At 37.8% G+C, this 27,240-nt stretch overlaps 1 protein-coding gene and 1 long non-coding RNA gene across 3 annotated transcripts in view; one reads left to right on the top strand and one right to left on the bottom strand.

The window, feature by feature from the left end:
* The window catches only part of LOC107701130 (glutamate receptor ionotropic, kainate 1-like), a 61,558-nt gene that overhangs the window by 11,509 nt on the left and 22,809 nt on the right, over positions 1-27,240 (top strand). For both annotated transcript variants that reach the window (XM_016503071.1, XM_016503070.1), the window contains exons 2-7: positions 4,353-4,520; positions 9,605-9,862; positions 16,939-17,120; positions 17,366-17,419; positions 18,875-19,048; positions 20,156-20,299. In XM_016503071.1, the coding sequence (XP_016358557.1) occupies positions 4,353-4,520; positions 9,605-9,862; positions 16,939-17,120; positions 17,366-17,419; positions 18,875-19,048; positions 20,156-20,299 (980 nt within the window). The remainder of the gene's footprint in view (positions 1-4,352; positions 4,521-9,604; positions 9,863-16,938; positions 17,121-17,365; positions 17,420-18,874; positions 19,049-20,155; positions 20,300-27,240) is intronic.
* The window catches only part of LOC107701132 (uncharacterized), a 40,129-nt gene continuing 22,558 nt past the window's right edge, over positions 9,670-27,240 (bottom strand). The window contains exon 3 of the long non-coding RNA XR_001635611.1: positions 9,670-9,733. This is a non-coding gene — a long non-coding RNA (uncharacterized LOC107701132). The remainder of the gene's footprint in view (positions 9,734-27,240) is intronic.

The raw sequence follows: 27,240 nt of genomic DNA, 5'->3' as shown, positions 1-27,240 counted from the left end.
AGAGAGACAGACAGACAGACAGACAGACAGATAGATAGATAGATAGATAGATAGATGATAGGGAATAAAAACAAAGGCAGCCTTTTTTATTTTTATTTTTAAATATTTTTGTATATCACGTTAAACTAAAGAAATGTTGCCTTGTTAACTAGCTGAATTAAAATAAGCTTAATTATTTTTATTTTATTTCAGTTAACATTTATTTTATTTCATGTAACAAACATGTTTTTTTAATGGTTTTGGTTTTAGTTAACGGAGCCAATGAGACTTGAGGCGTGAGGATCCATGTGCAAGCTTTTATTTATAAACATGGTCAGAACACAGGCAGGGTCAAACAATGGCAAACAGGTATGGTACGGGCAAGACACAAGAATAATCCAAGAGCAGATGAGGGTCTCCGATCAGCAAACTATATCCAGAGGGCTAGACAGAGAGAGATAATCCAGGTACACGATAATGGTCCAGGTAGGGGCAAACAGAGTCCAAACGGCAAGATGACAGGGCAATCCAAAAACAAAGGCAGAGACATATACACGGGAGAAAAGGGCAAGGCAAGACTAGACTAAACTAAACTAGGAACTATGAAAAAGACAAAACTATGACAATAAACTGGCTCCGTATAGCAGCTAACACTAGGAGAGTGGAAAACGCAGAACAATACTAGAGACCAAACAGGAAATGAACACAGAATGGCTTGGTAAAGTAGCTAACACTTGGTGAGTGAAAAACGCTAGACAATACTCGGTATCTTGAGCAGGCTCTGGGTGGGTGTTATATAGTGTGTGTAATAGCTTTCAGGTGAGCGTGTGATTGGTTACAGCTGTGTGCAATCAGTGCAATGGATGATGGGAAATGTAGTCCAGGGTATAGCGTAACAGTCTGTGTAGTGAGAGTCCATGTAGTGAGCGGGTGACCTCTGGTGGTGAATGAACGGAAGTTCGTAGACCGGATTCGTGACAATAACCCTGTCATGCATCTATATATTTTTTTCCGTTTATTATCTTTAGAGAAGAATATTGTCCTGATGTGAAATAAAGTATTTACAGATATTATTTTTTAAATCATAAAAATATGCAAAGCTCTGTCTCTACATACAAGCATATAGATCAAAAGCCCATGTCTTGTTAACTTATTGTTTATCACAAGGGCAAAATGCATGTAATGACAAAAACATCATGATAGAAAATGGATTCATTAAAGTCGTGGTCTCCAAGGTGAACGGCAGAGGCTTTGGACATCTCTAGGGGACCGTTTTCCAATGAATAGAAATAAAGCATTAAAGCATGCTCAAGTAACCATCACAGCGCCTACACACACATACACAAGTGTCTATATGCCACTCTGCCAGCTTTTTCATTCTGCTCTAATGCTGCCTGATGTCTTAAAGACACTGTAAATCTATTCAGTTCCAATGGCTGACTCTTAATGTGCCAATTAAAAGAAAAGTGAAGCTAGATGGATTTGGAGTTTCCAGGATAATAAAAGATCAATGAGGGTCGGGATCAGACTTCTTAGTCATAGTGGAAAAAGAGTAAATAAACATAGCAAAACCGTAGATCTGATACTTCCTCAAAAATGAACCGAGACTTGTTTACTGCCAGACTCATTGTTATCAACTCTCCTTCATGTTAGTGCATCTGCCTCATCTAGAAAAGCTTCAGGCTTCATTCCCATCTCCAGCCTCCCAATCCATCCCAGTCTGACCATCTCCCTCTATATGAAAGCAATCAGTTTTTCACAGACAAAATCTCCTCTCCTTTTTCCCTGTATGGAGCGTTTGGTCCGCGCTTTCCCCAATGGACTATCTGAACATCAGACAGTATTATCCACAGCACTTTTTGGCTTTGCTTTAAGTCTTGCTCATTCCAATTCAGCTTTCTAAAAGCCAAAACAAGCCACTGAGACCAGGTTTCTCAGAAGCTTGTATCTACACTCTGATGAGCTTCATCTCACACACATTAACATTTCCATTGTATTATTCTGATCTTCATTCACAGTCTTTTCATTAAAGAGCCAATCTGTCACTTTCACTGTTGGCGGTTGGCTGTTTATTGGCTAGTTAATGGCCCATTATTTCCTGCTGAGACCTGTTTGTTGGCCGTCTATGAATAGAGTCTAATCTCAGGTGGATGTCCTCCAGACAGATCTCACCGTTCTGCATTGTATTTGCATGATATGTAGTTCTAGTATCTGCAGCATTACACGTAATATGACATAACAATGTGTGTGGTAACAGATGCTCATGCATAATTCTGGAGATATACTCCACTGAAAGTCTTGGCCACTTAGTCCAGACATTTACGTCATGTTGACTTTGCACCCGACTGAGTTCAATTGAGTCTTGATTGGCATATTCAGTAACAAAGTCTGATGTTTTGATCCTGAATTCCTGATCATGTGCTGATTCAGGTGTGAACGGTCTGTTTTGATCTTCATGATTGTCTGATTTGCATGTGATCATTGAGAAGGGATGTTGTTGATTAACCTTGTGCAATTGTGAGAATAAGCTTCACTGCTAACAAGGTAAGTGATTTTAAAATGGCATGTTAAAGGTCAAACGCTGTGATGGCCAATTAGTCTGAATTTCTTAAGTGGCTAAATCTGCGTGATTTGCCATTTCAGATTTTCAAAATGTTATGGGATCACTAAATAGCCTGTTAAAACCTGTAAGTCGCATATTGGTATTGGCATTTAGATGCATCATATCATACTGGGAATTATTTAAGAGAAGTAAAACAGCCACTGTACTCTGTGTGGTATGTTTTTTTTATGAATTGTTAAGTCAAGTCAAGTCAAGTCAAGTCTGCTTTATTGTCAATTACAGATAGACGCGACGAATACGTACAAAAACACTGCGATTCACAAGACAAAAAACACGAAAACACCTTTCTGTCGGGAGAGAGAGAAGCCGCAGCGTGTGAACGCGCCGCCATCTTGAGGCGCCATCTTAAGATTATGCATTCATAATATGGTTGGTTTAATTTCTTACATGATTGTGCGCAATAGACAAGCCACTGTCTTTTATGTTCTTAATAAATGTGCTAATAAAAACACTCACTGCTTTTGTAACTTTATTAATCCTCTATAGTTAGATACAGAACAAATCTCTTAGTTCTTTTGCTTTTAATTGATTTCTTTGTTCTTCATTTTATTACAGACTGTTTACTGACAATGCTTGCTTAAGTGAAAAATACTCAAAGGCTACATGATTTTTTGAATGGTGTCCATCACGGTTATTTAATAAAGAGCAGCAAAACCTATGGATCCTAGTGTTGCAATCCTAAATTATCAACTTGTGTCAAGCATCAGTGTGGTCTGGACGGGGGGAAAAAATAATCTATAGAACAGAATATGAACTTTGTCAACTGTTTGACAAACTTTATCATTTATGAACAATGATCAGCAAAGAATAACCTTGAGCAAAGTAGTTTACTCTTTACACTTTAGGATCTCTGTATCATGTAAAAATAGTCAAGTTTTATCTTAAATGATTGTAAACAGACAGGACAACAATCTGAAATGTCAAATAGATGTGTACATTAACCTGTTTTAGCCAACTTGTGCCTGTCTTGTTGGGATGTGCCTGAATGGGTCATTTTTGGCAAAGTTTGTTTATTTAATTATTTAGTGGACAGCTGGCTTTAAATATATTTAACAAAATCTGGATTTTACTTTTTTAGTAGCATTAACTTGGATTTTATTTGTATTTAGCATCAGCTTGGCACTATTGTTTGTAACTACTTTTAAACTAGTGTGGAACTGAAATATATCAATTTCCAGGTCACCAATTTTAATTTTATTTGTACATTTACTTAAACACTGTTTTTTTAAAGGGGTTTTTACAAACACTGGATTCTGCTTTTAAAAAATGCATTAACTTGGAATTTATTTGTATTTAGCATTAGCTTGGCACTCTTGTTTAACTGCTTTTGAATTAGTGTGGAGCATGAATGTATCCATTACTCCTAATTTTCTGTTACATTGTACATTTAGCTAGGCACCGATAAATGTGTTTTTAAATAACTTATTCATAACAAAGGCTGGATTTATCTTTTTTTCAGTTTGCCTTAGCATTCGCTTGAATCTGATATGGTTTGTATTTAGCATTAGTTTGGCACCAGTGCTTTGAACTGGATTTTAATTAGGTTTATGCATTACTAGGGTATTACTTAGGTTTATGCATTATTATGCATTATTTTAATTTCATTAATTCATTAGCTTCATACTGATTTTTAAATGTAGTTTACTTTAAGCATGTTTAGACATGTACTGTACTTACTGACTTGAAAGAACAGTTTTACTTTTTACTTGTTGCTTAATGCTGTTTGTCTCTTTATTTTGATTGATTGAAGGGGGCATCTTTGAGACACGGGAGAATGAACCTGTCAGCATGGATGAACTCGCCTTTAAATTTGCAGTTACAAGTATCAACCGAAACAGAACCTTGATGCCAAACACCACATTGACCTACGATATCCAGAGAGTAAACCTCTTTGACAGCTTTGAAGCCTCCCGAAGGGGTATGACTCTTTATTTACAGTGGACATCAAAATTAGAGAACAACCTACAATTTCCTAAATTTCAAGGTCACTGCTTAGTCCTATTTGAAGTTATCCTAACAGGAGTAGAAGGGCTGTTTTTTAGGCATATTTCGTAAATTAATTGTATTCTGAAGCACAGTATAAAAAACTTAATCTGGTACCTGGTGCTAATTTCCTTAATTATATGACAAACCCTATTTAACTGGCAGCATTCCTCTAATTTTCACTGAGATTGCACGATGGCGGGCCACTCTAAGGTGACTGAAAGCCTGCAACAGGAGGTTGTCGAGATGAAGGCCAGAGGGATGACCCTTTCAGCCACTGCAAGAGAAGCTGGTCATTCCAAATCTGTGATTTCTAATTCGGCCTGCTTACAGTACCATATAGCCATATGTTTTGTAAATACAGCAAATGCTTATCAGTCATACCAGTCAAGTTCCTATAAGACTATTTCTGTGGACCTTAGGGTCGAAACGTTGTGTTTATTTTAATATATTGATCTTTGGGAGCAGCAGTGGCAGTGTGCCGATTTTTGTTTACTTATAGTGAAGCACTTCATTTGATCAAGCACCTGCCTAAAGTTTCTGTATGTGTGCATATTATATATTTTTTCTTCCAAAATAACAAATGGCAATGTAATGTAATGTACCAAACTTCAAGTAGGAATTGTCTTGTTTGAAATGAATGATTGGCTTTTGCTAAAATAGTGTTAAATTATTTTGAAAGTAAACACTAGATTCCATTGGCACTTACCAAAAAATGTCCAATGAAGCAAATGAGCAGAACCACAGACAGAATTAAGAAAGACATTCCAAATGATATTCCCAATATTGCAGTTCTGAAATAGACAGAAAGCACATGGTGTCTTAAATCACAAACGGAAGAAAGTGAGAACAGGTGTTCTCGCTCACAAATTCATCCTGACATCTCCAGTTCACAACAGTGAAGACTTAAATAGAGACCTTTTGTAATAGAAATAAACATAAGTCAGTAGAAGTTAAGAATTCTATGTTAAAATATTTCTATTTGGATACAGATTGCATTGTTTAAATCCTTCTATTACATTTCTTGTGTTGTCATGCACTGTGAAACAGGTACAGAAGATGAACAAACTTACTTTGGCAGAACCAGGATCTGCACAATGAAAATGCAGATGAATATCAAGCAGGCACAGGTGACATAATATTTGAAGGCCGGCAGGGTCGTTGCTCTATACTGCAGGGAAAGGACATACTGTTCTCATACAGGATCTAACAATTTGGTCTTTTTTTTATTTAGTTGACTGATTCGTCTTGTCTTATCGTGGGTGACAACAAACAGGTTTATATTTCAATTATTGATATGGTGACATATTATTAATAAACTATGGATGACTCTAGTTCAAATTAACATTAGCTTACAAAGTATCAGTGCTTACCTCTTTTTCCAATGTTTTATTGTGGAAAAACAAAGATATTCTCTGAATGTCCTCTGATTTGAGCCATTGTCTATGGAAAAAAAGATACGGATAGATAAAACCAACCAACACAGAACTGGAACATTAAACATAATGGGCAAATAAAGCAGAGATATGAGGTGACCTACTTTTGAGAACTGATCCCATCAAAAGTTCGAATCATCCTCTCATTGAGTTCCTCCTCAAAACGTTTCTTCTGAGATTTTATTCTGAGGAGTACATTGACATATTAATGACTCTATCTAGAAGGCTCTTTGGCATACATTCATAAACATGAAATATCTTTACCATTTCAATTCATTCTATACATATTCATCCTACTGTATGTATTTAAATACTATGTTTATTACAAAAAGGTCAAAACTAGGATCACTAGGATTTAGAACAGATGAAATACGTCAACTACTGTAACATAACTTCCCTTTAGTATGCTCAATGTTACTGCTGGAAAAAAAATATACAGAAGTTAAATCACCTCTCTGAACGCCTCTGAAAGTGGTACTGGCCCATGGGCACATCCTGTTAATAAGAAAAGAGTAGGTGGTGAGTAATTTTAGCAGCAGAGACATCTAAAAAAAAAGTCACAAGAACAAAAGCTGTTCATATATGTTTTTGTAATATTTTTTAAAATACATTTATATTTATTTATATGATATCAACCTGTATTGACAGGTTTTAGGATGGATATACATGTACATGACATACAGTGGAGATCAAAATTAGAGAACAACCTACAATTTCCTAAATTTCAAGGTCACTGCTTAGTCCTATTTGAAGTTATCCTAACAGGAGTAGAAGGGCTGTTTTTTAGGCATATTTCGTAAATTAATTGTATTCTGAAGCACAGTATAAAAAACTTAATCTGGTACCTGGTGCTAATTTCCTTAATTATATGACAAACCCTATTTAACATTCCTCTTTCCTCTAATTTTCACTGAGATTGCACGATGGCGGGCCACTCTAAGGTGACTGAAAGCCTGAGGTTGTCGGTTGTCGAGATGAAGGCCAGAGGGATGACCCTTTCAGCCACTGCAAGAGAAGCTGGTCATTCCAAATCTGTGATTTCTAGAATATTGCAGGTTTATAATGACACTAATTCATTCAAGTCCCCCAAAAAGGCTGGTCGTCCATGTAAGACAAATGCACGAGAAGACAGGATAATGCGGAGAATCTCGATGGGCAATCGGTTCAACACTGCAGCTGGAATTGCTCGCCAGTTCAGCGATGAACAGGGTATTGAACTGTCTCGGCACGTATAAGAGAAGTCGGACTGAAAACGCACTCTGCAGTGACGGAGCCTCTTATCAGCAGAAAAAATCAAAGGGCTAGACTCACCTTTGCTGAGGAGCATGTTGTGTGGAGAGAGAACTGGTCCAAATCACTTTAGTGATGAGAGCAAGTTTAATTTATTTGGGTCAGATGGGAAACATTATATCCAGTGTCAAACTGGGGAGAGACTGAACCCCTGAGTGTGTAAAGAAGTCAGTGAAAGGTGGAGGAGGAATGGTTTGGGGGATGTTTTGTGCAGCAGGAGTTGGGCCGCTTATATAGCTATGGCAGGATGAATGAAAATGTTTATCAGAACCTCCTTCAGCAACATGCGGTTCCTTCCCTGCAAGCATCTCCCAATCAGCCTGCAGTTTTCATGCAAGACAATGTCCTCGTCACACTGCAAAACAGGTAAAGCAGTTCCTTGAAGCAGAAAACATTGAAATAATGAAATGGCCGGCCCAGAGTCCTGATCTAAACCCACTGAAAATCTCTGGAAAATCCTTTGGCAACAAAGTTATGGCTAAGAAACCCATTACAGTTACAGAACTATGGAAGAAGAGTGGACCAAGATCACACCAGAACAATGTGAGAAACTAGTGATGTCCTGCGGCCACAGATTTGCTGAAGTCATTCAAAGCGAGTGACTCTACACTTCCTAATAGTTTCTGACAGCGGTAACCCTCCAAAAATTGTTGTAATCTTCTTCCATGCTACAGTGGTTACTGTTCTCTAATTTTGATCACTGTTTTTTCCACAAAATAAAGGTTTTTGTTGAAATGCTTTGGTTATTTTGTCAAACATGTTAGTAGAACAATGGTATACCCACAGCTAATATTCCTTCAAATTTTGAGTGATAAAGATTAACAATATTTCAGAAAAAATAAAGTATTTATAAATTGTTCTCTAATTTTGATCTCCACTGTATATTTTGTATTTATTTTACAATTTTATTTTATAAAGTTTGTGACAAAAGTGAATATACTTTAATGTGTTTGTTTATACTTTTTCTTGGTTTGTAGTTATGTATTAAACAATGCTATATTATGTATTGAATTTCAGTTCAATATAGTTATTTTAAATTATTAAATACAGTTGACATACTTGAAATACTTGGACAGTCCAAAATCATGTGTAAATCATGGGCAGATGTGTAAAATTAGCTACTTTGTTAATTTTATGTTCAGTATTTTATTCAACACATTTAGTAGGTCTTACAACTAGGGATGTAACGATTAACAGCGAGCCGGTTGAAAATCGATTTAAATATGTGACGATTCAAATCAGTTGAGATTCTAAACAAATCTCGATTCAATTAGGAGTAGGAGTTTATATGAATGTATGTCTGAGGGGAACTTACTTCTTGCGTCTTTCGATGGTATTTTTTCTTTTCCTCTTTCCTCTATATAATGCATATTAAAGTTCATAAGTGCAGGCTGTGCAGCGCTGCTTTGTTTACAGCGGAAACCAAGGAAACGCTTTAAGTGCCACCTGCTGGCAGAGAGTGAATCTGCTCTCAGCTCGTCTGCTGTTTCTGTTTCATGCAGATATTTTTTATGCATAGTTTCAGGACAAAACTGAAGTCAAACCATTCTGTTTTTGCTTCAGATTTCGAAATTATACAATGTACTTTAGATTAAAAACTGCTCATGTTGCATGTATGCAGCATCTTTGTTTGGATCATGATTAAAATGCAGTGGTTGCCTCTAATTTTAATTAATTTAGTTTATTTATATGAAGAGATTTCTTTTATTTGTGTTATTTATTTGATTGGGGCTTGTTTAAAAATTTCAATTTAGTTTTGTTATTTACATTTACATTATATTTAAATTTTGTTATTTAGCAAACACTTTTATCCAAAGCGCCTAAGAAATGAGGACAATAGAAGCAATCAAAACCAACAAAAGAGCAATAATTTACAAGTGCTATATTAGTATATTATTATAGTGTTATATTTCAATTTCACAAAGAAACGTACAGTATTTTGTCCAAGCAATAATAAAAGGACACATTTAATTTACAATTTGTCTTAAATCTCATTTTGTTAAACAAAATCGTTAATCGAATCGAATCGTGAGTTGAGTGAATCGTTACATCCCTACAAAAACATTATTTGTACCTCTAATGCTTTAAATTAGAACCAACAACTTTCATGGAAAATACCATTGTAAGCTAATTGAATGAAAACTTAGCAGAACTAACAAGGCTAGACTATTGCTTTTATTATGTACACACTTTGTTCTATGCTTTTCTCTTCTCTTTTTCTCATACCACCACATATTTTTTTCATTTTTCGTGTTTTTCTTCCCCTGTCTGCTCTCCATTTTTCTTCTCTCAGTGTGTGACCAGCTGGCCCTGGGTGTTGCAGCGGTCTTCGGCCCCTCTCACAGCTCCTCGGTCAGTGCCGTCCAATCCATTTGCAATGCCCTAGAGGTGCCGCACATCCAGACACGCTGGAAACACCCATCTGTGGACAATAAAGACAATTTTTACATTAACCTCTACCCTGAGTACACCTCCATAAGCAGGGCTATCCTGGACATTGTCATTTTCTACAAATGGAAGTCTGTTACTGTGGTTTATGAGGACAGCACAGGTGAGTGACTGTTATGGATTGGAAAGGGGTGACAGTTTTTACAAAGGGATTTTTGAAGGGCAGCTCAATGTGCTTTTTTGAGGTTTTGTTGAGAGGCTTTTTGAAGTGGGATCTTCATAACTTTGAGCTTTAAAATGGGACACTGCAGGCCACAACATTTATACTGAAATTCTCTTTTGTGCTGGAAAGAATAACTGATGTCTACATACATTTACATTCTATTATATTTTAAACAAGTAGGAATTCACTGAATTCATCAGTAACCCCAGCATTGCTTATTGCATTATATATTTTGGATGCTTTTTTTCAAGACTGGGATAATGGTGTGCTGATATCCACTCAAGGCCATGCTGGTTAAGTTTTGTTGGTAAACAGCATAGCTTTACATTAAACCAGCTTTTGGAAACACATGGTGGTCTAAGCTTGTCTTTTCAGCAGGGATCGCCTCGTGCATTTTATACATTTATGCTGTCAACTTGCATATTGTACTCATCAGCCAGGAGGAATTTTTTGTTCTGCTAATGTTTGATATAGAACAGTTCTGTAACTGGTTTGGAAACAGCAAATTTAAAGACGAGACATCACACACAGTCATCCCGTAATGTGTAAATGTTGGTTTTACTTTAATTAGCAGGGCGCTGTCACTCACAGCATTTACATTCAATTTCTTGGCATTAAATCCCTGCTTTGAAATGCACAGTGGTGAAATGTTTTAAATGTGACACTGGCGAGTTTAAAGGGATTTCAGATAGGAAGTGTTCATTTGTTTTTCTAAGTCAGTTTGGTTTAACTCGCCCTTGACCTTATCAGTTTATTTCCTTTTGACAGCATCATTCAAATACCATATTTCATTTTCTATATATTTTGCCTTTGTGACCTTTTCTAAACCAAAATGGTTTTGAAAACAGTGAAATATTGAGTGAATATTGAACATCTCCTCCCACTTTGTTTACTGGTTATTACAGGTGTGTATTTCATAGGCCTTGGCTTATATTCAAGAAATGCTGTGATTGTGACAGTTATTCAGATTTATAATTCTTATTATTTCTCTCAAAGAAATTATAAGATGTGTCCCATTACTCACACTCTATCAGAAGAATCAAACAATAGCTGTATATATAAATCACCTTAACATGACATTAAGTGTGACTCTCTGCCTGCATTTTAATAAATTGTCTCTGGTCAGTATTGTGCATAATTCATCAGTGTGCATTATTCTAAAGAAAAAAAATACTTGTCAAATCTGTCATCAAATTGTAAGAACTTTTTCTGCCTCTGAGATGACTTCTTTTTTGATGTAATCAGGGACAGGGACACACAGACAGGGAAAATCATCATTGCGTATGATCCACAAAATCAAGTTAGTCGTTGCATTATGTCCAACTAGACAATCTGCTAAATGTTGCAAATCTGTTTTATGATGTCTTTAAAAGTATTTATGTTGCTGTAGTGTGAGAAAATCTGGCCTGCGTCACATCCTGATCCAACTCCCCCTCTCCTGTCAATTAAAAAAAAAGCAGCAAAAAGTAGGGCTGAACGATTAATTGCATTTGCGATATCGCGATATGAAAAAAACACGATTACACTCGGTCACGTGACACGCGAGAGTAAAGAGGTGTGTTCCACTTGAAGATCAGATCAGTGTATGACATCAAAGTATGGCGAGCGAAAGTATAAGGAGACATCCGTGCTCTCTTATAGCGCTCGCAGTACTTTGATGACACACCCATCGGTCTAAGCAGCGCTGCTTCAAATCGAGCGCCGGCCATCAGCAGAAAAAGAAAAGAAATAAAACAGTAAACAGCCAAAGGACGTAACTTAGAATGGGAGATGGATTGGTTTGTGAAAGGGAAGAGAAAAGCCATAGATGAAGTCGCACAGACCCAGGCAGCTGCTGGTCATTTAAAAGCTAAATGCAGAAAATATGACGAGGCATATCTTGCTCTCGGCTTCACTCACCGTGTCTATACCGGACACTACAGTTGTGCGTCGTGCCGCAACAGCTCTACACTGGATGCGACAAAGCAACCATTGCAAATCATTTTAACTTTGTGTCAGTACGTCATAAATAGAACAAGGCATCAGTTTAACGTCACGCCGCATCCAGTGTAGACAGCGTCACTGATTATAATGGGTCAATGTACTACTGTAACTGAAGTAAAAAAAAATTTCATTCATATAAATTCATGCATCACCTAATTTCATCGTAACATATAGGCCTGGCCTACAGAAAAGAACATTTATGTTTAATCTATCTATAATAGTGTGTTGGTCATACTATACAATGATTTATAGCTTGTCTTTGTTGAATAATACAGAACATAAAGAGCTTTAAAAAATAATTGCATATTAAATCGCAATATTGGTAAAAAAAAATTGCAATTAGATTATTTTCCAAAATCGTTCAGCCCTAGCAAAAAGACCAACACAATGTATCAAAATAATCATATTATATGCAAATTCTGCATTATGCTGTAGTTCAGTAACAGACTTCAAGTGATCCCCTGATGGCAGCAAACTAATTTGGAGAGCAAATCAAATGCAGACAAACAAATCTAGAGTTTAATAACACATAAAAACAAATAACCACAAGGCAAATCAAATGGCAAATTGCCCTGCGAATACTTCTATTTCTACAGCTTAAAATGAGCATGCCGACACTGCAGCCAATTTCTTTGCAGAAATTGCTTGGAACAGATCAAATTCGTGTCAGATTGACCAGTTTCAAAATGATTAGTGTGTCTGATTCATAGCCAGTGACTTGGATCGAAATCATTAGGGGAGCTCAGAGAGCAGATGCCAGCACAAATTTACCCTAGTATTTACACATCACACCGTCTCTGCTCTAGTGTGATTTGTCTGGAATTTCTGTAAGCCATCTGTTTGAAAACACAAACTACTTTCTGTGTGTTTATGTCTATAAATCTCATTCTTTGATAGCATGATTTATGATCTTATCATTGCTTGGTAGTACGTCATTATATGGCCAAGACTAAATCAAAGCAAATAACTGTATAATAGCCTGTAACTAAAAGGGGTTACATACCTCTTTTTTTCTGAGCATCAAAGCAGTTTTGCTGCTCAAATCTGTGTTTTGGATGTATTATTGGGCTTTATTATGACCAACATATTTCTTTATCCATGTCATTTACATTGAACTTGTGTATAGCACTGCCATTATAATAAATTTGTGTCCGTAATATTAGTCTGCTCTGCCACTTCTTTTATTGAATTCCCTGTGATCTTGCATAGGATATTTTCATCAAAATATTTAATTCTGTAAAAGCGTGGTTTATAATGCTAAATTTTGAGAATATGAACGGAATAATATAGAATAATAAAAACAAGGGAACAGGAGCAATGAAAAAGCTTTTGATTTCAGCTTTGTGACTCCCAGGTGCCCCTACATGTACTGGAGCCCTATATGTAATTGAAGCCCGGTATCAGAGTCACTGTCACAGTTATGGACGTTTTGTTGTGTTTTTCATTCCCCATGTTCTCTGTGTGACCTAGTTTCTGTCTCCTGTTGATTGTGTCATTATGTTCAGGTGTGTCTAGTAATTATCCTCATTTACGTTCCTCATATAAGTTGCATTCTATTCAGTGTTTCTTGGTCTGGTATTACGTTTGTGTTGGTGTGTGTCTACCCTTCATTCTCTGTGGATTATCTTCGTCTTGGATGTTATTAAACTCCATATTAATTCTATCATCGTTCTCGTGTGCCTTCCTCGACACAGCCGTGACAGAATACCGGACCTTGAAAAGTTAAAGTAGCAACGCCCCTTCTATCCGTTTTTTTTCCTCCCGTTTTTTGTCAGTTTTTATTTTTATTCATGGATTACCTGAAAGATCTCCTTCCCCTCCTGAAACAAGAACATCACCCCGATGCCCTCCTCCTGCTGCTGGAGCAGGGGGAGATGCCTCTCGAGGTCCACTCGGCGATCTTCGTGGAGATCGCCAACCATTCCAGCAGCCCGGACAGCAGCCTCTGCGAGTTCTTCCAGACGAGCCTCAACGAGGAGTACAGAGCGCGGTTGTCCGGAGGTGGACCTCGGGATTCATTCGCCGCCTTTGTGGAGTGGGTGCTGGTGAGCAACAAATCGCCATTCACCATCGGCCCCACCGAAGAGCATCTCACCAGTGCCACTCCAGACCCAGAGCCCAGCCCACCATCTCCCCGCTGCGCGGAGTCAAAGCCTGAGCCCACCGCTGACGGAGAGCCAGAGCCCGCCATGACCGACTAGCCATCGCCATTGACTGCAACAGAGCTGAGGATCGCCGCGGAGCCAAAGCCCACAACGTCAGACCAGGTGTGAGAGCCGGCAGCAGAGCTCGCCACGGTGGAGAGTGTCATGAACAGTGTGAGTGCGGAGGGAAGCTCCGCCCACTGTACCATGGCTGAGGGTGAGCACCGCTCTATGGACTGTAAGGAGGACATATATGCAGACATGCCGCCTCTTCTCCTGCCTTCAGATTAACTCTCTGTCAGCCCTGAACTATCTGTCTGCCTGGGACTATATGTCTGTCTGGATTTCCCACCCACCCTCCCTCCCTTGACTTCTCCTGTCATCTCTGGTTCTCCATCGCCACCGCTGTCACCTGTCAGCCCATCTGCTCACCCTCAGCCCACCATCTGTGCACTGGATTCGCTGCGGGTCTGCCACTCTACATCGGCGTCGTGGCTGGAGGATCCCTTGTCTCTGCCTCCAGCCTCTGAGTCCCGGACTCCGCCTCAGCCCTTCGACCCAGCGGCTCCACCATGGCTCCTAGCTCCCTCCTCTCCACCGTAGCCCATCAGTCCACCAGCTCCGCCGGGCTCCCTTGTCCCTCCGGCTCCGCCTTGGTCTGTCGTCGACCATCCGCCGCCTCGGGACTCCACTCCTCTGGCTCCGCCTCGTCCCTCAGGCTCTGTCAGGCTCCTCCTTCTCTCCGGCTCCACTTCAGTCCTCTGTCGCTCCGGCTCCACTGCGACCTTCCGGATCCCCGCCTCGGTCGCCGGTGCCATTTGCTCCGCCTTGGCCCTCCGGATCCTCGTGTCGCCCTGGCTCATCGGCTCTCCGTCTCCGCCTCGGGCTCCTCCTCCACCTGCTCCGCCACCGTCGGTCGCCCCCCTGGAGTCGTCAGCCCTTCCTCCACCATGGCTCCTTACTTCGTCGGCTCCACCGTGGGCCGCCATCATGGCTGTGGCCTGGGTCCTGCCTGGCTCCTCCTCCTGCTCCGGTTCCCTTCTGTTGTCACCCTGGCTCCTCCCTCCGTCATCACCACCCTAGACTCTGTTGTTTGTCCTCCTCCGTAGTCCCCCTACGTCCAATCCCTTTTTTTCCACGGCGCGAGGTCGCGCCTTCCGGGAGGGGGGCGAACTGTCACAGTTATGGACGTTTTGTTGTGTTTTTCATTCCCTATGTTCTCTGTGTGACCTAGTTTCTGTCTCCTGTTGATTGTGTCATTATGTTCAGGTGTGTCTAGTAATTATCCTAATTTACGGTCCTCATATAAGTTGCATTCTGTTCAGTGTTTCTTGGTCCGGTATTATGTTTGTGTTGGTGTGTGTCTACCCTTCATTCTCTGTGGATTATCTTCGTCTTGGATGTTATTAAACTTCATATTAATTCTATCATCGTTCTCGTGTGCGTTCCTCGACACAGCCGTGACAGTCTCATCCTAAGAGCCCAGGGACCCCTGAATCTCAGCTTGTGTGATTATTAATGTCGTACAGTAATTGATGAGTTCATGAGGAGGTAAATTTTGTTTTAAACAATCGATATTCATTCACAGTGCTGTCACATTTGAATGCACAAGCAATACACTTGATCGACTGATATGCAAGATAACCTCTTTAATAGTGTTTTTGCTCATCTGTAACAATGTTGTTATTGTTAACTAAAAGTAACACTAATAACTGAAGTAAAGATCAAATTTAAAAAAACAAATATTAGATGAAAAGCTTAAAAAGCAGTGGCAGCTGGGCAAATAGCTGCAGAAATGTTAGAAATGTTGCCTTGGCAAAAACTGAAATTATGTAAGTACTACACAATAAAAAATTATTTTTTCAAAGTTGTAAATAAAACAGACTATTGGTGTACATTTTACAAGATAATACTATTTCAGTCTTTCTACATCTAAATATCACATTTAATTTAATTTGTTACTTGCCATTTTTAATTATTTGTGAAATTTACCAGCAATTTCTGAGTGAAAATTGTTTCTACATTTTTTTTTTACATTTTTCAGTGTAAAATTACTAAAATTGAAACTTGAAAGCCAAATAAAAATATACAAAATAATAAAAATGTCAAAATCACATAACTATTACTAAAACTAGATACTTAATAAAATGTAATAAAAATATGAAAACTAAATATAAAAATAAAAGCTAATTCTAAATATTAATAAATATAATCGTATATAAATAATACTAAAATAACGTTCATCTAAAACCTCTCAACATGTTGATATAAATGATCAGCACCTCATCAAAGCTTAAACAGTCATAAACTAGTGCAAAAGGGATTGGGTGCATATAATGTGGCTTATAGTAAAGATTGTGTGTTTATGGAGGTCATTGCATCACTCTGCCTTGTGGATGTTTTTGTACCCCAGAGACCTGTGGACTTTTGATCCGGCCTAGGCGAAACCATTAGGCTTTCACCATGTTACATTTTAAAAGGATATTTCTGGATTGCTCCAGCCTTTACTATTATTCTCAAATCTGTTGAAATAATAAGAAAGATTTAGAGCAGTATGCAGTTATACTTTAGTGAAAGTATATTATCTAATAATAGTAATTTTCATCCCTTTCCCAGGTCTGTTCAACCTTTAGACAACAGTTTGACCTGCTACTATTTAATGCATTACTTTTTGTCACTGTAGACTTGAGTGTTTTGATTAAAGGGAAGCCGAAAAAAATCAGATTTTTATGTATCAACGGAGTAGATGAGTCCCAATTTATGGTCCCCGTAAACATCTGCTATCACACTGGGGAAATCAAAAGTGTAATTACTGCAACTCGTGATGAGTTTGTTTCTCTTCCATTGCCCCCCACCTTTGATCACTCTTTTGTGTTCTCTTGTTTCAAGGATTAATGCGTATGCAGGAACTGATCAAAGCTCCGTCCAAAAACAACCTGAAGATCCGTATCCGCCAACTGCCATCAGGAGGAGGTGACAGTCGCCCCCTGCTGAAGGAGATGAAGAAAGAAAAAGAGTTTTACATCATCTTCGACTGCTCCTACCAAGTAGCCGCAGAGCTTCTCAAACAGGTGCGGCACCATTTCAGTAGATTCTCGCTCTGAACTTTCATTGAACTCGCAAAGTACGTCACGCAGATTGAAATGGATTGAAAATGAGAGTGAAGTGCTCTTGCATGCTGTGACCCAGCAGGATTTCAGAGCTCTACTTTAAAGCAGAAAGATGTAATATAATTTTTGCCATTCTGGCTTCATTCCTGAATACTGCTGTCTTATTTCACATTCAATCAATCGTTACTTTCGTTTCTCCCCCACAGCTGATGTCGATGGGTATGATGACGGAGTACTATCATTTCTTCTTCACAACCTTGGTGAGTCTGAAAAGCTGACTGCTTGCTATTAATAAGAGCGTTTTTCATAACATTAGATGATGAACAGGCTGAGTGATTTTCTGCTGTTTTTTATAATTGTTGCTTGTCAAGACTGAATTATTCGAGCCTATTTACATTTTGAGACATAAAACCTTTATGCACCCTGGGTGACATCAACTGTCTTTAATGTCAGACTATATAACTGTTCATTCTAATTTATGTTTGACAGTGTTCACTAGGCTTTAAATAACATAGGCTTCAATAATTCTATCATTCTATCATTCTCATTGACACATGAAACTTAAATTGTTGTAAATTGGAAAAGGTTTAAAAAAAATCAGTTTGAGCGTCTTGTGGCTGGGCAATTTGTGACAGGGCTGTACACATTTCATAATTGAATTCAAAATGCTTTTAAGATTCCAATTCAGTTCATGAATTTGAAATGCGGTAGCAAACAATGCAGAATTGCAGTTTGAATTTGAATGCAGGGAAGCAGAATGAAATGAACTAAGAATCAGCAAATTTGCAATAAGTCTCATTTTTAACTATAGAAAAAGAAAGGTTCATCAAGACAAACTTTGAATTATGGCATGACAACCTTATCAGAAAATTATAAGAGGTTGAAAAAGTCTTGGAGTTTGAACAGTTTAAAAGCATAACTGGCAAGCAGATACACTAATGTTTGGGGTTAAGGAAATTAATACTTTTATTCAGCAAAGACCCATTAAATTGATCAAAAGTGACTTTAAAGAATTTTACATTGTATTTCAAATAAATGCTTTTTTATTTCTCTTGATGAAAGAGGCCTAAAACAAATCACAGTTTCCTCAAAAAATATTAAGCAGCACAATTATTTACAACATTGATAATAAAAGAAATGTTTCATGAGTGCCAAATCAGCATATTAGAATTATTTCTAAAGGGTCATGTGACACTGAAGACTAATGACTGCTAAAATTGAGCTTTTCCATCACAGGAATAAATTACATTATAACATATTAAAATTAGGGCTGCTGATTTAAATAAATTAAATCAAAAACATGAAAAACCCTTGCCGACCCCAAATTTTACTACAGTAGTATAGATTTGTAAGAAATGTCCCCTATTGAATTTTGAACTATACATACAGTATACAAATTTATATACCACACTTCATTTCCCAAAATGCATTACCTGTTGAATTAAGTAATTCAGGAAATTCTACTTTCTGAAATTCAAATTCCAGTTCAACTTCCTGTGGATTGTGGCCAATTCAGTTAAAAATTACAACATATGAATTGAAATGGAGCCAATTCTTAAATGTTTGCACAACTGATTTGTGGACTGCTAACAAGGGCTTAGGGCTGCTTTTCATCTTTTACAGCAAAGAAAATAATGGCATGAAGAGTCTATATCTTGTGCAAAGTTTGCACAGCTCTTAAGGCTAAATCTGGACAAACTCTCGTTGTCTTGCAGGATATGTTTGCTTTGGATCTTGAGCCGTACCGCTATAGTGGAGTCAACATGACAGCCTTCCGCCTCCTGAATCTAGATGATCCATATGTGACTTCCGTGATCCAGAAATGGTCCATGGAGCGCCAGCTGGCACCACCCAAACCTGAGAGTGGACTGATGAGCGGCATTATGACTGTGAGGATCGGTCTGCTGTCATACATTTACATTTTACATTTACATTCAAACATTTAGCAGACTCTTTTATCCAAAGTGACTTACAAATGAGAAGAACAATAGAAGCAATCCGACCAACAAGAGAGCAACAGTATACAAGTGATGTGACAAGTCTCAGAATAGAATAGTATAGTATAGTATAGTATAGGCTAGTATTAATTGGTCAGGTGCTGACGACAAATAGATGTGTCTTTAGACGTTTTTTTGAAAATGGCTAAAGACTCTGCTGCTCGAATTGAGATAGGCAAGTCATTTCACCAGCTGAGAACAGTCCAGGAAAAGGTCCGTGAGAGTGATTTTGTGCCACTTTGAGATGGCACCACGAGGTGTCGTTCACTTGCAGAACGCAAGCTTTTGTAGGGCGTATCTAGTTCGCTTTTTTAAACCGACACCCTTAAATTTTCAGGACTTGCAGTCAAATTCTGAGAGTCAGTTCAGTTATCACAAAAATAGAAAAGTGTCTTACAGACAGTATTTGATCCCCTCCTGTAAGATATTGCATGAACAGGACAATTTGGAGTCACATCTGTTACAGTTGTCGATTACAAACACTGACTGTGTGAACGCACAGTAAAATGAGCCAATTGCACTGCTCAAAATCCTCATTTACATACAGACCAGAACTAAAACCAGACCCTAACTTTTCCCTTTAAGCTCTTCCTTCACAGTTAGAATAACTGGGATTAAGTCTCACCGATGCTGACTAATCTACCCGTCCTCCAGAAGGCAGTGTAGATACTGCTAGCACACTCAGCCTCATTAGACATGCATGAAGGGCTTAAAGCAGGAAGCATCAGGAGATTTATTCAAATCTATTTTTACCATCCAGGTCACATTTTAGCACTGAATAACACTCAGAGAAACATAAGGTGTGTGTGGCAGGCGGCAGTGGAGGGGCTCTCTTTCTGTGATTGGATGAAAAGGAAATTAAACTTAAATACCATTATGTAACATCCAATATTGTGCAAATGGTAAACAAAAACACCTTCTACCGGTATAGTAATGCATAATGAAGTTTGATTATATTTAGAGCATGTTTCGTGTGTAAATTCTTCTCTCTTTCCACAGACTGAGGCTGCACTCATGTATGATGCAGTGTTCATGGTTGCTGTTGCGTCTCAGCGGGCCACACAGATGACAGTGAGCTCCCTGCAGTGCCACAGACACAAGCCCTGGAGGTACGGCCCGCGCTTCATGAACTTGTTTAAAGAGGTGAGAATATTGTACTTTATGTAGCAAAACACATTAGACTGATGAATTGTAAACTTGATTTTGTTTGCAAGTGAAAAATTGTTGAAATTTTACTTGTAAAATATCTTCAACTTGACAAGTTTAGTGTTTTCAGTGAAAATGTATTTAATTCATACTTTTTTTTTTAAATAAATTAAAAATAAACAGCTAAATTTATTTCATTTCAAGGGATACTCCACCCAAAAATTAAAATTCTTTCATAATTAAAATTAGGAGTTTATTGATGAGAAATGTCATAGTTAATAGTGAGATTTGGTCCCTAAAATAAAGTGTGACCCTTGAAACAATTTACTAAAAGCAGTTTACACTATGATTTGCACTTTTTTTTTTCATTAAATGCTTACAGTTTTATTTTGACAATGAAAATTTTTCTTACTGCTAAAAATTATATTCTGCAGATGAATGTGTACAATTCAGTTGAAAAGTTTGGGGTCGGGAAGATGTTTCTTGAGCAGCAAATCAGCATAATAGAATGATTGAAGGATCATGTGACACTAAAGACTGGAATAATGATGCTGAAAATTCAGCTTTGCCATCACAGGAAAAAAGAACATTTTTAAACATATTAAAAAAGAAAACAGTTATATTAAATCATAATGATCTTTCACAATATTGCTGTTTTTAGTGTATTTTTGATCAAATAATGCAGCCCTGGTAAGCATAAGACTTTTTTCAAAAACATAAAAAATTTCACCAACCCCAAACTTTTGAACTGTAGTGTAAGAATATAAATTGCAGCAGTGTGTGATTCATCATATCATTAACAAGATGTACGCTTATCGATGCATGAATCAAACTGACTCAGAATGCTGAAAATCTTTGACACATCATATTACTTATATCCCTTCATATGATTAAAAACAAACCATACAGAGCAGTGAAAATAGTGTTTTGCAGGAGACGAATCACTTGAGCGCCAGTGTCTTTAATCCTGTTGGTAGTCTCTGCATTACATAAAATTAAACCTTTCGTCACATCGATTGAGACGTCCACATTGTATCTGCAACAGTCGTAGACTTGTAGTCACTCGTGTCGAAAATGAGGTATTTTAATAGATCTCCTGTTATGATGTGAATCACACTGTGGGGGTGTGTGTTTGTGTGTTTGTGTGTATCACACAGAATGGAGTGTATTGAAAATCTGAAATAGCACAAAGTTTCCTGTAAGGGGTAGGTTTAGGGGTAGGGTTGGTGTAGGGCAATAGAATATACGGTCTGTACAGTATAAAAACCATTACGCCTATGGGATGTCCCCACTTTTCACAAAAACAAACCTGTGTGTGTGTGTGTGAATGATGCTTGACACATTGTGGAATATTTATCCGATTTTATCAGTCTTTTTGAACTCTTTTAGACTTTACACAACTTTTTTCAGATTTTTGACCCGTAGGTTACATAAAAATGTATTTGGAGATGAAAAATATGTTTTTTCAGGGCAGTGGTGCCTGAAAATGGATACTGGTACCTCTGTGTTTTGATCTTTTTTAAGTCCTAGATCCCTGCTGGATACTCTCACCTCCTTTGAACTGAGAGGTCATAACAGTCCTCCTTCATGTCTGAGTGTGGGGTGTGTGTCCCTCCACTGTGAGAACTCAAAAAAGTGCCTGTGATAAGACAAAATGTCTGTCGAGGGGAATGAAAGTTTGTTCTGAATAGGCTTTTCAGTAACATTTTTTGATATGCTTTCAGTTCCACTTGCATAGTGTCTCAGCAGTCAGAGTGTTACTGGCTATAGAAATGGAAAAGGCTTTATGGCAGATTTTTGTATAAAAATGAATAGTGCCACAGTGCATTAGAGAAGGGGCGGGCCAGCATGGCTCAGCGGTACAGAGGGTGAATTTATTTCCCTGTTTGACTCTGCCATATGTGTTTGAACTAGGAACCCTCAGTCCTTGGTACGCAGTTTGCACCTTAATCACAGAGCGCCACAGGACATAAAGCTGCTCTTAGATTTTTTTTTTATTACCTACACTACTACCTGACAGATATCACTGAAAAAAGTTTCATGAGGAATCACACTTGTCTCTTTGACAGCCCTAGACTGTGAACAACAGAAAGGCCTGTCAAAAAATTTAGCACCAGGCACACTGTCAGTCATTTCGCACATTTGGATTAGCTGATGTCTGGTTTGCTGACATGTCTTTGTGGTTTCAATGAAGGGGAGGCGGTCTTATTCTGTGGCACAAGCTAACAATGTGGCTAATACAACAACTTTAAAGCTGAAGTGTGTCATTTCTGCACCATAAGCATCAAAAAATTAAATTGTAAACATAATTGCAAACAGCTGTTTTCAAAAAGGTTTCTGGAACATCTTCGCTATCCACCATTGGTCAGAAAAACAGAAAGCCCCGCCTCCAAACTGATGCCATTGGTTAAAGTGTGTCCCACTTTTTCTGAAAGTATTCCAGAAGTATTTTTCACATTAATTTTTCCTGTAGAGATTTTAAAAGTCTTAGTTTAAGATAACCAACCAACCAACCAGCTACAAGGTGAATCACACCATTAAAAGCTTTTGAATTTGAAGCAAAAATTTTTGAAAATTGGACAAAAATGCAAAAGTGCAACTTTAATGAGAGAAAGAACTACAATAACATGAATCATTGTGAATGACGTAATCATTAAAATTAGGAAGAATTAAAAAGGTATTTTTTTAAAGATGTTGATTATTCATAGAAACAATATATTATATGTTTATTGCAAAATACACATGTATACAAATATTTAAGTAGTTTGAGAGTGTGGGGAGACTAAAAGAAAATGAATGGGATTTTTACTTTCAGAACCCAAAGGTTGCACTCTATTAATGTGTCAACAAATTAAATTGTAAACATAATAGCTGTTTTCAAACAGGTTTCCTGGAACATTTTGGCAATCTTCCATTGATCAAAAAACAGGTAGCTCTGTCCCAAACTCAAGGTGTTGATTGAGCCAATGTTGCTGTTTTTGGGCTACACAAATACACAGAGCTGCTTTGAAAATGCCACAGAGCTACAGTGTTTACACGTTAAAAGGAAATGAACCTTTAAATGGCTTTAAATGTTAAACTGGGAATGGAGAAAGTACTGAGCATCTTAAAAATTACACGCTTCATGTATAAGTGTCTAATTAGGCTTGTTTTGAGTTGAGCAAGTGTGGAGTTAGTTTTCTATACATGTCAACACCAAGACGAACACTAATGAGTCCAGATGCTACATTTTAACGACCCATAATCTCTGTATTACAACCCCATTAAAGCCATAAAACACTGTGTTGTAAGAGGCTTCTCTACAGACATTATGCTAGAAAGTTCTTAATGTGTGAAATTACAATGTGTATGGATGTAGGGTACAAAAACGCATCCTTCTGTGAACTGTGTATGTGCTGTAGCCATTGAAATTCTCCACTTTAGCAGCAGCAGCAGCAATGTTGGAGTATTTTAAATAGATTGCCAGGACAAATAAAATCCCTCTTTATTTCATTTATTCTTTTTCTTGCTTGTCCTGTCCGTTTAAGTCATTTTCACTCCCTTTAGTACTGTAATGTGAATTTCGGTGCGACTAATCAACTGTGACAGAAGGCAGACCAGCTTTAAATGTAGTGTTTGTTTATGTTGACCCGTTGGGCAGGAGATGCTGATCAGTGTGGTTTTACTTATGGGGTCTGCCTTTTATGAGGAAGAAACTTACAGAATGTATTACGTGCCATATAATTTCTAATTATGTAGCTCCTGTACTGTAGCAGAAAAAAAGAACGTTTTTACACCCCATTTAAGGAGCGTTGATTATATTACACTGCATACAATTCTGATAACATGGCACTGCATATAAGACCCACAGGTCTAGTCACACATGTAGAGGAGGTTTTCACAGTATTTATCCCTGCTTGCGGCCAAATTGTAGGGTTGAAGTGAAAATAAGTATCATTATGTTATTTTTGGCCCCAAAAATGTTTGTGATCCACATATTAGGGTCACCACCCTCTGCTTCTCAAAACCAACAAGGGAAATACGTGTTGTCATTATCATATTATACACGCAAGAGCATTTTTGCTTTTAGAAAGAAGTGACATGTTGCAACAATCACAGTTTAACTGTAACTTTGAAGTTACACTAGTTAAAGCAAGGTTATATGTTAATAAGATTAACACGCAAGATTGCATTTGTAATCTTTACTTTATTCAAGAATTTAATTTAATTTAATTTTAGATTTTATTAATTTTTTTGTTTTGTTTTGTTTTGTTTTTACTGTTGCAGTACCCTACGAAGCAGGCTTGATCTTTAAGTATGTTTTATCAAGGAGGTGCAGCCTAGTGGTTAAAGATGTGTGTTGGTAACCCAGAAAGTCCCACAGGAATTGCCCCATGCACTGTCAGTGTTTTGGCCTTGAGTGAGGCACTTGAGTTGCTCCAGGAGCATTTTGGACAAGTGTTAGCTAAATTAATAAATTAGTAACAAGTGAATTCCTGTTGTCTATTTAAAAAATAATAATAAATTCCTGAAATATGTGAACACATTAGTATGCAGTGCACCACTTGTCTCCAGTGGCTCCAATACAGTGAAATGGTGGAAATGGTTTACAATTACATCGAGGTCATCATCAAGTCTCCAGGTATCCTGCGGGATAGTAAAGCTGTATCCACCTGAGCATTAGCTGGTGACGTGTTGAAGGCCAGCCGTTGCCTCTTATTTTGAGATTTGCTCTGAGAAACGCTGCAACCTTGAGAACAGAAGGGCTGTTTTTCTGATATCCCACCCACTTATCAAAGCTAGAGAGGACTTGAACAGGGCTATTACTCTTCCTTAGTTGCCTCAGCTGATTGAATTCTGAGATTGCTTGCTCTCATTTTTGGTACAACAAAGCTAGGGGAAATGAAATGACTGTACTAGCATCATGATGTTTTTGCTTTTGGGAACAATATACAGTCAGGCCTGACCACATAGTGTAGGGAAGGGCACTTGTTCAATTATTCATAAAATGATTCCTAACAGCTTTGATGTATTAGCGTCATTATTTGTGTGAATTCAGTTTATTAATTAAAAAATATATATTTAAAAATGTACATTTAGCTTGCTAAAGTCAATATAAAACATCCTCAAAAGCTAGACACATGTTAAGATTGTTAAGAATGGCTTTAAATTTAATGTCAGACTATGTGTAAACTCACCGTAAGCAAGTTAAAAATATGTGTTTTAATAAAGTTGGACCTCTAATATATGCTTTTTGATAAGTGACAACAGTAGTTTAAAATCTACCCCTCATCCACACTTTAATATTGCACTTTAATATTGCAAATAGAAACGTCTCGGTTACGTATGGTAACCCTCGTTCCCTGAAGGAGGGAACGGAGACGTCACGTCGGATGACCGACGAAATTGGGATCTCGCTTAGAGAGACCAATCTACTTCGAGTGTAAACTAAACGAGCCAATGCACATTGGCATGCGATTATTGCATCCAGCTGCCACTGATCACAGCGTGAGTATAAGTAGGCAGCAGATGCAGCGCGTATTCAGGTTTTCGCTGAGGAGCCGAGCCGGTGACCCGGCCGCTCAGCGGTGGTACAGGAGCTGTGGCGACGGGACGTGACGTCTCCATTCCCTCCTTCAATTGGGATCCTACCAAAAGGCCACAGCTACTGCCCCTTCCAGTGTCCTGTGGAAGCCGAGATCCCAATTTCGTCGGTCATCCGACGTGACGTTGAGAGTGACCGACTGAAAGGGAACTGGTTTGGACCCTCATTTCTGTTGAACTAGAAGCATCTGTTATATTTATTCACACAGGAACAACGCAGATGTTTTGTAATGCTGTTATCAAATTTGGGCACAAAAACAACACAAACATTGGCTGAGAGACATTGGTTTAGTATGATGTACACTGCCGTACACTACATTAAGTTTGGGTTCAGTAAGATTTTTCTTTTAGAGAAATTATTACTTTTATTCAGCAAGGACACATTAAATTGAGGAAAAGTGACAGTAAATACATTTATAATGTTAAAAAAGATTTCTGTTTCAAATTAACATTGATCATTTGAAATAGAAAAATAAAAAAACATTATTTTAAACTAATAATATTTCACAATATTACTGTTTTTCTGTTTGCTGAATTGACTTGAGCTGAATAATGACACTGTTGTCTTTTAAAGCTGCTTTCCTGCTGAATCTCCATAGTTGAGTTTCTATAATTGATTCTCTTATATACTTGCTTATCTCTGTGAAGCTGCTCTGACACAATCTGTAATGTATAAAGTGCTAGAAAATTACTTGAAAAGTGACAACTTGACTATTTTGTGAGAATAAGAGAGAAATCTTAAAAAAAAAAAAAACCTTACGGACTCCAAATGTATGATTTGATGTGCTATGAATAAAATTGTGACCATAAAATTGAGAATTACAAATGAAAGACATTTTTACTTGACTGGATTTTGCGACTTAGCATTAAGCTACTGTATTACTGATGTTGCCTTTACAGTAAATATTGCTGTTTTCCTTTATATTAGAGCAAGTGCTGCTTTTTCCCCACTGTGTTTTGAGTACAAGAAAAACATGGTATAACTTGAGATGTAATACAGCCATGTACAGTTTTATTTATAATTTAGGCAATCCTGAAGCACATGATCCAGGTGTTCATGTTCAGACACTAATTATCTTCGCAATAGTCAATTTAACTAAAATTTAACTGACCAGCAAAATGTTAGGTTGGAACTCTTGGTGTTTTTTATTCATTTAATTGTGTGTGTGTGTGTGTGTGTGTGTGTGTGTGTGTGTGTGTGTGTATAATTTGTATAATGACATGGGTATGACATAGGTATTACAAGGAGAAGGTGACTTATGAGGACATTACCCCATGTCCCCATTTTTCAAAACGCTTCTAAATCATACAGAGTGAGTTTTTTTGAGAAAGTAAAAATGCTCAAAGTTTCCAGT

This window comes from Sinocyclocheilus anshuiensis, unplaced genomic scaffold, assembly GCF_001515605.1.
Source record: "Sinocyclocheilus anshuiensis isolate Anshui unplaced genomic scaffold, SAMN03320099.WGS_v1.1 scaffold907, whole genome shotgun sequence".
Lineage (NCBI taxonomy): Eukaryota > Metazoa > Chordata > Actinopteri > Cypriniformes > Cyprinidae > Sinocyclocheilus > Sinocyclocheilus anshuiensis.
The sequence above is the reverse complement of the archived record's forward strand: the minus strand, read 5'-3'. Positions and strand labels throughout refer to the sequence as shown.